This window comes from Orussus abietinus, unplaced genomic scaffold (assembly GCF_000612105.2).
Source record: "Orussus abietinus isolate OABI.00-Male unplaced genomic scaffold, Oabi_2.0 scaffold8, whole genome shotgun sequence".
NCBI lineage: Eukaryota > Metazoa > Arthropoda > Insecta > Hymenoptera > Orussidae > Orussus > Orussus abietinus.
Window position 1 is genome coordinate 1,225,584 of NW_019395997.1, and position 12,038 is coordinate 1,237,621.

Consider the following 12,038-nt stretch of genomic DNA (forward strand, 5'->3'; position numbering starts at 1 on the left):
ACAATCATGTTCATGAAGTAGATAATAAAAGGAGAAGGTCTACCTTTCACTAAAAAGTTGATTCTAAGTAGCGTTAGTATATTTATTCAGTCAAGTTGGAGCAAATTTTCTAGGGAATTTAAGCACGATGCAACCTGCAAATTGATGACATTTTCTGGGGAATATTTTTCCTCGAAGACATACCAGCTCATACCTTTCAAGGTGGCACTACATTGGTGGCGCGTTACTGATTTGGAGGAGTTACGCATTTTCGTAAAATTTGTTATTTTAAGGAGGACTTTACCGAATTTCTGTTAAGAGACGTTGTGAGCTGATATATCTTTTCAGAAATCGTAAGTACTTTAGATTTTCCATCTCGAGAGGTAACCTTTCCAACGGAAGTCGTTCTCGGTAGTCAGTATCTGCAATTTCCCGAGTCATTGTTATCTTGCGCCGGTACCGGCACAAGTACATGCACCACCGATCTTTTGCACTTGTTTTGGCGAATTCGGCGATGATATAAGCGGTCTGATAACACTCTGGCAAGCGATAACGACGTATTCAGAAATAATTTTATCATGTCCTGCATTGACTTCCAGCGTCTAGTTACTCCATTGACAAGGAATATTATAACAGAGTGATCCGTATATTTGTTTCAGGTCAACATGTCGATTCCTGTGCCGGAGAAATTGCAAGCTGATTTGAGAGCCTACACCCAGAAGTGTATGGAAGATCCGTCGATCTTATATCACCCTAATCTCGCAGAGCTCAAGGAATTGATCGAACACTTTGGAGGAAAAATACCCCCGAAGGAATCGGAAGAGTCCGATCGATCCAAGAGCGAAAGTGCACCTACAACCTCGGACACCGGTATGGAACAAGAGACAGAAGTACAACCTGAGTCCGAAAGCGAAGAAAGCGACATCGAGCTGGATATGACTGGTGTTATCGGTAAGTTTTTTGTCATACACGAGGCTACAACTAAAATAACAGAAAATATTAGTCTAAGGAAGGCTGAAATTTTACATTTATGGTAAGACTAGTTTTTTTTACTTTATTTTTATTTTTATATTTCTAGAACCTGATACCGACGCCCCTCAGAAAATGGGTAATCCTACTGTGCAACCAACGGAGGAAGAAATAGCTGAATCCCAGGAGAAACGCTCTCAGGCTGTGTCCGCATTCGTTGAGAAAGATTACGAAAAGGCTCTTGAATTGTACACGGAAGCAATTGTTTTAAATCCTCATGCTGCTCTATTGTACGCAAAACGTGGCCAGGTTTTCCTATTACTAAACAAACCGAATGCTTGCATCCGTGACTGCGACCGTGCATTGGAATTAAATCCGGACAGTGCTGCCGCACACAAGTTCAGAGGTCGAGCTAACCAACTACTTGGAAATTGGGAGGAAGCTGCGAACGATTTGAGACTCGCTTGTAAGTTCGACTTCGACGAACAGGCAGACGAATGGCTACGCGAAGTCACTCCAAACGTAAGTATATCCATGCTTCATCCCTTTAGTATTAATTATAGACACGTGCATGCTACATCCGTATCGAAGTACCAAGATGACCCCCAAATATATTTAAGCTTCCCAGAGGCCATGAAACAAAAGACTAAAATAAATCATGCTGTGTATATTTTTTCTATCGCTTGATATCGTCACCTCGATGTCGAGTATACGTACGAACGTCGGAACGACGATCGCGAGATACAAAAATTAGCAAATATCAGAGGCGGGTACGTGCTCGGGGAAAGACAACGTACTTGTACACAAGTGTCACTCACGGCACACGATCTTATTAGAAATACATTTCTCCAAATAGTAGACCACCACCAGATCCGGAGGAGTATCCCTACTTACCCTAAATACACTGTAACAATATTCCTTACGATATGATAGGGTATATTCATTACGGTATTATCAAACAATAAAGTATAATTGTAACATTAACGTAACTTAATACAATGTCGGATAAGACTCTATCGGTGATCTGTGAGCAATGGATATGGCTAGAGCAAAGTCGACGGTTTTGAAGTGTGGGGCTTCGTATCGTACAGGGTACTCGACGAGGGCATCGATGCGCGAACGACTAAGATTGCTCTACATGGTTTCAACGTGACTACAAAATGCAGATAACAGCGAAGAAAGAAGACAAGAAAAAGAAGAGAAAAGTGTGACAGATTAACCCAAAGTGTGCGCAAAAGAGGTGCATCGATGATGTGAGTGAAAATGGTCAACACGAGACACAAGTGAAAACGGTGCAACCATGTGACGCATGACTCCCATCGGTCTTCCGTGACAGCTCGGCATCCTACATCATTGAATATCATTTGGTACCAAGGTACTAAAAGCGGTACAAACCTAGAAGAAGCGCAGCCCTTCTCTCACAGTGGAAATACGTGTATACAATCGTTCGATACAGTTACAGTAGAAGTACAAGTTACTTTCGTCCGGTGGGCCTGGACAAGACCAGCGTGGCAGTGCTCCCCCTTCGGAGCAGGCTGTGGAACAGTCTGTGAAAATCTATGAGCACTCTCCGGCAGCCCAAGAATCCCTCTACACAGAGGACTCGAAGGGCACCTCCAGGGCTCCGATGTCAGGCACGATTCGAGGACATAATCTGCAGGTCGCTGTCAGTATGGAATGATGGAACGAAGACCTGAAATCTGGTATCGACAAGGATGATCCACCTTCATCGGAGCCTTCCCTGGAGGTGGAACCGGGCTTGAGTCTCTAAAACCACGAGGAACAAAAAACCTCTAGCAGGACCTTGTTTTCTTTGTCTTTAGTGTAAATCTTGCCTTGAATGGGGCTCCCGATCCTGACACCGTGGGATCTCTCCGAGAATCCGGAGGAGAATCTCCCAAGGCCTACGTCGTGATCGCGAATATCGGACCCCGGAAGAAAGCCTCTTCGTCCCGTCCAATCGTTCCCAACGACGCGTCGAGAGCCTCGGCCCCACGGGTCCTCTCTTCGAGTTCAGCTGGCCGGGGTGCCGGCCTCGACTTCCTGGAGAACCGCCTCGACCGACTTCTTGTACTTGCCGACCAACTCGGGCAGGTCGTAGGCGATGGCTACGTCCAGCCTGTTGATGGGGCAGCCCCGGAAGTACGTGCAGGTCGAGCTCAGCAGGGGGAAGTCGTAGAGAGGATTCAACCTGAAGAAGTCCCTGTAGACGTCGGGATCCGGGAGATCGTAACGGGAGATGTTCGTCAGGGTGCTCAGGCCCTCGTAGATGTGGTAGTCCTGTGGATTCTCGACGATCCTGTCGCTGACCTCCTTCTTGTTCCCGAAGAAGGTCTTGTGGTTGTAGTAGGTCGTCAGGTAGCAGTCCACCATCTTGGCGTGGTTGCGCACTCGTACCTGGAAGAGACTCCAGTGGAGAATCCTGACGACGACTCGAGATTACTTCCACTTACGGCGAATCTCCTGGCGCTGGCGATTTTATGCTCGACCCTCTTGTCGACTGCCGAGCGGAGATCCCGAAGGAAGGCCCTTTCCTGGGCAAGGAGTAGCCTCGTCGGAGCCCCGGCTTCATATGGAAGCGACCACAGGGACGTGGAGTACATGATGGGCGGCTCGGCGCTCGACATCAACGGCGAGATGTTCCAGATCAGGGCACCCTGGACCCTCATCAGCTCTTCGGGCTTCACCTGATCGGCCTTGTTCAGGACGATCCTCGTCTGGGGATACAAATACGGATCCAGTTATTGACGTCATCGCCCTTGCGTCTACTTTCGACTCTGAAGAGGCTCCTCTCCTGGGAGAGATCATTACCTGGTACTCGCGTCCCTTCAGCTGGTCCAGAATCGCCTCTGTCTCCGGTCCCACGTCCAGCTTAGAGGGGTCGTACACCAGGAAGATGATGTCGGCCCTGTCGATGAACCACTGGCAGGCGTCGTTGAAGGGGAACAACCGCTGCACCTGCTTCCTGATCTCCAGGATCCCCGGTATCTCGACGATGTTGACCTGATCGGGAATAGGAGCTTAATCGAGTCGTTCGTCTCCGGACGCCTCGAGGAGCGAATCGTCACCTTCTTCAGCAACTCGTTGTGGAGCCTCAGCCCTCTGAGGCGGTCGAGCATGCCCTGGCCGAATTTCTGCAGTCCGGAGAAGGTCCAGTCGGCGGCCAGCTGGGTCCCGTCGAGGACCTCTTCCTCCTCTCCGTACATCAGGATGTTGAAGTACGCCGGGGAAGGCTCGGCTCCTGCATCAGTCCCATTGGGAAGTTCGCGAGGTTCTCGAGGGCCTAGACACTGTTCTCCGTTAGTCGAGGACGAGGCTCGGTTAGGGGATCCAGGAGTCCCTAGGGATCCGAACGAACCCTAGACCCTTGGGGCGGATCTCGAAGATCCTCCACTTACCCGTCCTGAGAGAGGTCTGCTTGTACTCCACGTCCAGCAGGTAGTTGATGATCGAGGACTTGCCACCGCTCCAGGGCCCCATGAAGAGCACCAACGGCTTGGAGAAAATCTCGGGATCTGGAAGAGGAAGGCCCAGGGTCAATCCCTAGGAGAAGGTCCTCGAGGGGCGGCCTTTTACCTCCGAAGTGCCTGTTGCTGAGGTCTCTGTACTTGTAGAGGGTCTCCAGGGGCTTGATGGCGTTGTCGTAGAGCCTCTTCAGGTCCTTCAGGACGACGTCGGCGACCTTCTCGACGGCTCGCTCCTTTTCTTCGTTTTCCTCGTCCAGTTTCAGCAGCTGGTTGATGTGCTCCCGGGGCCTGAGGACCTCGGGGACCTCGATCTCCTGGATCAGGTCCTCTTCCGGGCTCAGCTCCTCCTCGGCGTCCGACCCTGCTGAAACCATCACGAGTCTCTAGAATCGCTCCCGTGTGTAATCCTCGCTTTACCCGGTTACATTCGCGAGCGGGTTAAATTTAGTGCAAGGGCTCGATGCAACGCTTGTCTATTCTTAGGCGAAACATGTCCGCGGAATCCTTGTTCCGCGGAAAGAGGGTCTTCGGGTACGTCGACGCGCGCCACGGTGAGTCGATTTATGGCCAGGGTTGGCTTTCGACCCTTTATGGACAAACCTCGACCCGGAGGTTTTTTTCATATTTGCGGCGATCCGCGAGGATATCTAGATGGAACGTGGTTACCTTCTCCGGATTCCTTCGACGCTCCGTCCTGATCGACGGCCTCGTCGGAGGGGGTGTCTTCGTCTCCAACTTCTCGAGGCTTCCTGGGTTTGGCTTCCTCGGATTCCTCCTCGGACTTGGCACTCTCTTCCTGGGATTGGACCTTTTCTTCGGACTTGGCGTCTTCTTCCCCGGACTTGACGTCATCTTCGACGGATTTCACTTCCTCTTCTACGGATTTGGCATCCTCCTCTCCAGACTTGGCGTCCTCCTCTCCGGATTTGCCATCCTCTTCCCCGGACCTAGCGTCCTCGGTGCTCTCCTGCGGTGCAGGCTCGATCTCTTCGGGTTCTCCGGTGGTGCCGTCTTCGGCACTGGGTGCGCCCTCGGACTCCTCTACGGTCTCGTCGGCCTTGGACTCCGCCTCTTCGGATTCGACGACCTCCTTCGAGCCCTCCTCCGAGGGCTGCGAGTCGTCTCCGACCTCGGCGGTTTCTTCGGCTCTGTCCTCGGCGGCTTCTTCGGTTTTGTCCTCGTCGGACTTCCCGTCGTTGGCGGTCACATCCTCGATTCCGGCCTCTTCAGGCTGCTCCTCGGAGCCGGGAGATCCGGACTCGACGTCCTCCTTCCTCTCCTCGGACACGACCTCCTCGACCGAACCCTCTCCGGTTTCCTCGGTTTCGCTTGCTGAAGAGAAAGACGAAGAAGCGGATCAACCCTTTCACTTGGCACCGGGCATTGAAACGGTTCGAACGCGACTCCAGGAACTAAGACAGAAAAATACACGGAGACTACCTTTGACCTCGACCTCGACGCTCTCCTCGGCTGCGACCTCGTCGGTTCGTTCATCGGTTTCGTCCTCGGCACCTTCTACGGACTCCTCCTGTTTCTCGGAGGCCTCTTCTTCGGGACTGTCGTTTCGCTCCTCCGTCCCGTCTTCGACGACTTCGATGACCTCGACATCCTCTACGCTCTCCCCGGTGTCCTCTACCTCGCCCTGAGATCCCTCGTTCTCGACCTCTCCGCCTCCACCGTCGGCTGGTTCGCCAGCCTGACGAGAAAAATCAAGGTCGAGGTGGAGAAGCGTTTATTTTTCTCGCTCTTCAGGGTGGGCTTAATGGACTCCCGGATGGTGTTCGAGACAGTCTTGAAGAAGAAGGAGAGGAGAGAAGACGCTCACCTGTTCGTCCGATCCGGCTGACCTCTCGCCACCCTCTTCAGCGTCAGCCTCGACCTCGGCGCTGCTCTGCTCAAGAGACCCTTCAAACGAAACATTCTAGAGGTCGCTGTGTCCCACCCCAGGCAGCGTTAAGGTCAAGTATTACCTGTGCCGAGGTCCTTCAGGGCCTTCTCGATGTAAGGTCGACACTGGACCTCGGAGGGCACCGGCTCCAGCTCGTCCTCGCCTTGCACACCTGAAACGACGCCATGAGGTTCAGCCGGCACCTCGACCTCGAAAGAATGACCTCACGCAATTTTTATCCGGGTTTCAGGTGCTGGTTTCCATAGATCGACCTCACCACCGACTGCCCCTAGCCAAAAATTCGGATTTTTCTCCCGACCTCGACCTTCTTCAGGGTGGTTGAACAAGGGACTCGACGAGGGATCATTCGGAGAACGGCTACCGCATCCTCGACCTCACCTCCAAGAGGCGAGAGACTCAAGAACGTCGCCAAGATCGGCTTTCAATGCGCTAAATACCCGGAGGTCACCAGCCCACGCCTCGACTTTGGCATTGAGGATCCTGAGGACCCTGAAGAGCACTAGAAGAACAGGGCCAGGATCTCCTCCAGTTTGGGGACCCTTGGAGAAGACCTTCATCAGGGTGGATCGATAAGAACCCGGGTTACAGCCCAAGGAGAGAAGACCAGAGTTGAACGCCACACGACCGCCAGAAATACCCGACCCGGTGACGCAAGATCTTGAAGAGCGCCGCGACGGGTGGAACGCGCGCCCGGGCCGCGTCTCGACGTTGACAGGTGTAAACGGTGCGAGGTAGCGAAAAACGTCCCCCACAAAAGTTTCTCAGGAAGATCCGAGGAAGAATCTTCGTAGGAGGCGTTTTTCCCTGGGAGTTGTAATTAAGCCGGAAAATTGGATTCAAAGCGAGCCCCGAAGAGATGCCGCGTCGATGTTCCCAGTTTCCGACGAAGGGTGATCAGCCGTTCGCTCGCGCTTCTCGTTCCAGAGATGACGTCAAGGACCTCGAGGATATATCCAGGACATACCCTGGAGAGCCGGGACTCGTCTTCAGGATGTCCGGGAGAAGGAACGTCCCTCTAAATTTAGGCGACCGCGAGTAGGCGGCTTCGAAGGCGGCGACACTCGGGAAATATTAATACGTCGAGCGAGCGCATAGTATTTTTATCGGGCGACACGCCGAAAGAGAGCGGTCCTTGAATTTCCCTCGGGTCTTCGGGAAGGCCTCGACGTCCCTGAAGAAACCGGGTCACCTGGACGGTCCCTAGATCTTCCAAGGAGGTCTCGAGTTTATTCTCGCCTCCGGTTGCGAAAGAAACCGAAAATCATTGCAATTAGAGCTCCCCTGAAGAGCTCGAGGTACGCGACCCAAAGAATATTCCCAGGTCGTTGACCTTGAATTTCTATACGCGAGGGGTAGTTTTCCTCCGAGAGGTAGAACCTGGAACACCCTGAAGAGGTGGGAAAACTCGATACTTGGGGATCTGGGGATACGAGTGATAGCGCTGGAAGCAGCTGTCGTTCGCCGAGCCCGGCCGATGCGGTTTAAAGATAGACCCCGGGCCTCGGCGTTCCGTCGACGAGTTTGCCGAATTTTTGGCGGGTTCCTCTAGGTGCTCTTCGGCTTCTCTTCGGGGATGCCAGAAGATCGCGCCCTTCTGGATCGACCTCCTCCGGGGTTCGCGCCTGCCGTTCCGACGCACGCATTGACTAAGACCTTACGTAACATTGACCTTCGTCGGTCAATCGTCACGCCTTCGTCAGCGTCCCTGACATACCCGAAGACCGGCAACGACGTTACCCTGGCTCGTAATGTCCGTTGCTCGTCGTATCGTCAGGCCCAACGCGTTAACGAGGTTACCCCAGGACGAGACCGACGTCACCGGTACCACGAAGAGGATCCCGAGGTTTACGTAACGCCGAGGGATTCGGTTACGATTTCGGCGTTACATATAACCCTGACTAACGTTCCCGAGGAGATTTACATCGGTGCCAGGGAATCGGAAGTACCCGAGGCTCCAGATTGCCTGGCAATTCAATTTCGATACGACTTCAATGGATTCCTCGAAATACCGAGGCCTCGTCTTCAGGGTCCATCGCTCCGAAATTTGGTCTCTTCCAGGTGGTCCCGGGACTTTCAAGACCTCCAGGAGGTTCCACGCTTCGCGACCTCTTCGAGGATTCCCTTGTCAGGTTCTTCGTGAGGACGTAGGAGGCCACTTTGGAGAGTGGCTTGGGAGAGAAATCTCGCCGGAGGAATTATTTACGAGAGGTTCTCCACCGAGGGAGGATTCGGGGATACTCACCCTGCAAGGCGACAGCTGGAAGGCCCAGGAAGAGGCCCAAGAAGAGGCCCAGGAAGACCTTGGGTCTCAGGGTCGAGCCCGTCATCTCTAGGCACCGGGCACCACACGCTGAGCCAGGCTGCTAGCTCCTCGGACGGTGGTCTCGCTCTCGGACTACACCCGCGAACAACTGCCGCCTCCGAGCCAGAGAGACCCTGAAGAAGCCCCACTACCTCGCCTACGGCGATCGTCGTCCGCGGTGTCGCGGACCGGACCGGGCAGAAGCGGCTGGCACCTCGCCGCGACACCACCGGACCGCTCCCAGCGAAGGTCGCCGACCTTGGGGAAAGGGTCCCTTCTACCCCTTCTTCGGGGCCTCTCCTGTCGAACCTCTCCCTTGGAAGAAAAACCGCCGCTCCTCTAGGATTCCTCCAGCCTCCTAGCCAGCCAGGACCTCCGGACGGACCCCTTCCCTCCGGGGAAACGATCCGAGACGCCTCCTCGAGCACCCTGAAGAGACCATGCCGCTTTAGGGGTCCGCCAGACTCGGCCCACGGGTCTTAAAAATACCTGGCGGCCCACTTAGCACCAGCTATCTCTGGTGGAGCAACCTCGGCTGTGGCCAGAGGTCGTACCTTCGGCCCGCCCTAGACTCACTTCTGCGGCGTGCCGCCACCTTGGCCGGGCATACCGCAAACAGACTTAGATTCCACCCCTCGACTCGATATATAAATAAATAAATAGGTAAATAAATAAAGGTTCCTCCTCGTGGAGGTGGACTCGCCATAGGTATTATCTAGACATAGTATATCATATAGAGATAGTATTAATATATACAGGGAGCAAGGTGACGCTCGTTAATCGGCGACAGGGCGAGTGATCGATCGGTTTCGACGCGGAAGATGCTAATCGAACCGCGAGAGGAGCAGCCGGGCCAAGAGAGCGGCTTGGGCTTTACGTCAGCGACGGTATTTTCGACGTTACTTATGCAAAATTATGGGGGCAAGGTCGGCCCCGAGATGAAGAAACTTCCCGTGTACAGCGCGATGCACCGATCGATCTCCCGGTTAACGTCGAATCGCCTCGTTGCCGCACATTTGGCCGCGCCATTGTCACCCCGTCCAATTACCCGCCACCGCGAGCACGCATCTCCCAGACATAAAAATTTCTTAATCTTATGATTTTACAATTGAACAATTTTTTTTTTTCAATGGTATAATTTAGCGAGTTGTCTCGCCACTCTTCAGGGTCTTCCTCGGCATCGGTTCTTTCGCTCGCCGAGACCTTCCCGTCGACGCATCTCAGGGATCGGTTCGAGCCCTGAGATGCGTCGTTTCATCGGACCCTTGAAGAGACCCCCGAAGAGCACCTCGAGGAAGCGACTCCTCTTGGAGGTCCGAGAGAGGCGAGACACTCGCTCGGGACAGAGAGGAGCGTCGCGACGCCGGGCGCCTTTATATTTAGACGGCCGGGCCGCCGCCGTATAAGGTGGCCCTCTCTGCGAGGTGCACCAGAACCCGGGGTCCTTCCGAGCCGCCATTTGTGCCAAGATCCCTGAAGAGGTGGCAACTGAGGTCCTCTTCTTCCTGGCCGATCTCGTAATCCGAGGCATCAGGAGGCGGAACCTTGGGAATGCTTCCGAGGAGAGGAATCTCTGGCTAATCCTCTGATCTTGAAGAAACCTAGAAAGGAAAAAGGGACCTCGAGGAATGAGACTCTTCAGGGTCGGGCTCCCACCCTTTCTAGGTTTCGTTTGTCGCGTTTCCGAGATATGGCCGCCTTGTTTTGCGCCCTGGTTAGGGCAGGCTTTTGGGGCCCCGACTTATGCGAGCGATCTGCCAATTTGGCTACTTTCGCGATCTATTATGAGCTCGTAATCGCGTGAGGTCACGGCGCACCTTGGGCACGAGTCCGTCAGCGGTCTTACGTTTTCCTGGTCGCACCCCGAAGAGCGCCCCGAGGCTGGAAGGGTGGAGGGCGGTCCTAATGACTCGATGTCCTCGTTTCAGGCGAAGTTGATCGAGGAGCACAAGAGGAAGAAGGAGCGCCGGGCTGCGGAGAAGTTGCTGAAGGAGCGACAGGAGAAGCTGAAGAAGGCGCGAGCCGAGGCCAAGGCTCGCGAGGACAACACACGCCCCTCGCAAACGGAAGGACCAGGCGGGGTTTCCGGAGCCTTCAACCAGTTCCTGAACGACGCCGACGTCCTGCGAGCATTCCTGGTACGGTGCCAGTGAGCTCTTCAGGGTTCACTCGAGTCTGGATAAAAGATGGACCGTTAAGTGGGGAAAAATTTCAAGGACTGACCTGGTTTTCCTTCCAGGACCCCGAGGTGGCGGAGGCCTTCAACGACATCTCGCAGAACCCGCCCAACATCTACAAGTACCAGCACAACCCGAAGATCGGGGCGGTGATCGACATGATGGCCACGAAGTTCGCAGCAGCCGGGGCGGACGGCTCCAGGTGCCCCGGGTTCCCCACGTTCCCCGGCTTCCCGAACGTGCCTCCTTCCGCAAGTGCCACTACTCAGGGTGAGGCAGATCCCCCGAAACCTTCGGGACCGGGCGACGACCTCGGGCTGGACTAAAAAGAGAGGTACGATAATTAACGGAGCCTTATCACTCATTGGCGACTATCGGATCCATTAGAATACGCGTAGACTACCTCGTCTAGACCCTGAAGAGGTCTTGAGCACTCCTTCCAGGTCGAGTTTCCACCATTCCTATTTTTTCTCCAGGTATCGGAGAGTATCGTGGACCAGGACTGGTTCGCTCGAGGGTCGCCGAAGTCACCTTCGCGTAGGAGTCGGAGGTCCACCTGCACGTTGCTCGCGTTAAGATTACCGCCGTTTCTGCTTTAATTTCTACGTATCGTTAGAGTTTCGCATCCCTTCCTCCGGGTCCCGTCCGAGACCTCGTCTTCGAGGAAGGACCGGGCCCGACGCCGTACTCTTAAGTCACTTAAAGGACCAGTGGTTTCTCCTTGTTCCTCGTTTCTCATTTTTTTATCTGCGAGAGGTTTAAACCGAGCCTTGCCCGTTGGCGGAGAGTGGACGGGTCGATCGACATCCCACTGCCGACATTCATCCGATAATTCCTCGACCTAGAGGAATACGCTCTTCAGGGAAGCGGAATCGACTAGGTCCTACAGATCGTCCTCTGTGCCGCGAAAAAGTACTCGTCTTGCATAGACGTAGACAGTCCATTGCAAATTGCGGGTACATTTACCCGAGTTTATACAGATTCACGGTCGAATACCTGTACAAGTATACATGCGTGAAGTACATACAGGTTCCCGAGCGCAATTGGCTAAGAACTTGCATCCCAGAAGCTTTGAGAGCGACTTCCGCTCGGCTCAATTCGTAAATTCGAGACGAGCGGTGGACGTTTTCCTTCACTATAGGCGTTAGTTCAGGAGGAAGAGTCCCTGGATGTACACTTTATATTAAAGAGTCCAATAAACGTACGACTAGTGTTCTAATAGAGGTTTCCGTAAG

General features: G+C 53.8%; 2 protein-coding genes across 3 annotated transcripts; one reads left to right on the top strand and one right to left on the bottom strand.

The window, feature by feature from the left end:
• Window positions 1-190: 190 nt before the first annotated feature.
• LOC105699483 (putative protein FAM10A4) lies at window positions 191-12,022 on the top strand. The gene is made up of 6 exons (XM_012424501.1): window positions 191-332; window positions 639-930; window positions 1,058-1,470; window positions 10,555-10,764; window positions 10,866-11,137; window positions 11,280-12,022. Exons 2-5 carry the CDS (start codon window positions 645-647, stop codon window positions 11,127-11,129), a joined length of 1,173 nt encoding a protein of 390 aa, XP_012279924.1. The 5' UTR covers window positions 191-332; window positions 639-644; the 3' UTR covers window positions 11,130-11,137; window positions 11,280-12,022.
• LOC105699481 (sarcalumenin) lies at window positions 1,762-8,718 on the bottom strand. 2 transcript variants are annotated; one of them, XM_012424498.1, is made up of 11 exons: window positions 8,567-8,718; window positions 6,386-6,475; window positions 6,241-6,320; window positions 5,856-6,111; window positions 5,082-5,747; window positions 4,525-4,776; window positions 4,347-4,463; window positions 4,017-4,189; window positions 3,760-3,951; window positions 3,402-3,665; window positions 1,762-3,345 (listed from the first exon to the last, which is right to left on the bottom strand). In XM_012424498.1, exons 1-11 carry the CDS (start codon window positions 8,649-8,651, stop codon window positions 2,962-2,964), a joined length of 2,559 nt encoding a protein of 852 aa, XP_012279921.1. In that variant the 5' UTR covers window positions 8,652-8,718; the 3' UTR covers window positions 1,762-2,961. The 2 variants fall into 2 exon arrangements, with proteins under 2 accessions (XP_012279921.1, XP_012279920.1); XM_012424497.1 differs by having other exon boundaries at window positions 4,017-4,231.
• Window positions 12,023-12,038: the final 16 nt, after the last annotated feature.

Excerpts from the sequence above, each read along its gene's own strand:
- LOC105699481 (XM_012424497.1), bottom strand. The coding sequence starts at position 8,651 with ATGACGGGCTCGACCCTGAGACCCAAGGTCTTCCTGGGCCTCTTCTTG. Across the intron at positions 6,321-6,385 it reads CCTGAAGGACCTCGGCACAG|GGTCTCTTGAGCAGAGCAGC; the intron begins GTAATACTTGAC and ends TTTCGTTTGAAG. Across the intron at positions 4,464-4,524 it reads CAGCAACAGGCACTTCGGAG|ATCCCGAGATTTTCTCCAAG; the intron begins GTAAAAGGCCGC and ends TTCCTCTTCCAG.
- LOC105699483 (XM_012424501.1), top strand. The coding sequence starts at position 645 with ATGTCGATTCCTGTGCCGGAGAAATTGCAAGCTGATTTGAGAGCCTAC. Across the intron at positions 1,471-10,554 it reads TACGCGAAGTCACTCCAAAC|GCGAAGTTGATCGAGGAGCA; the intron begins GTAAGTATATCC and ends TCCTCGTTTCAG. Across the intron at positions 10,765-10,865 it reads ACGTCCTGCGAGCATTCCTG|GACCCCGAGGTGGCGGAGGC; the intron begins GTACGGTGCCAG and ends TTTTCCTTCCAG.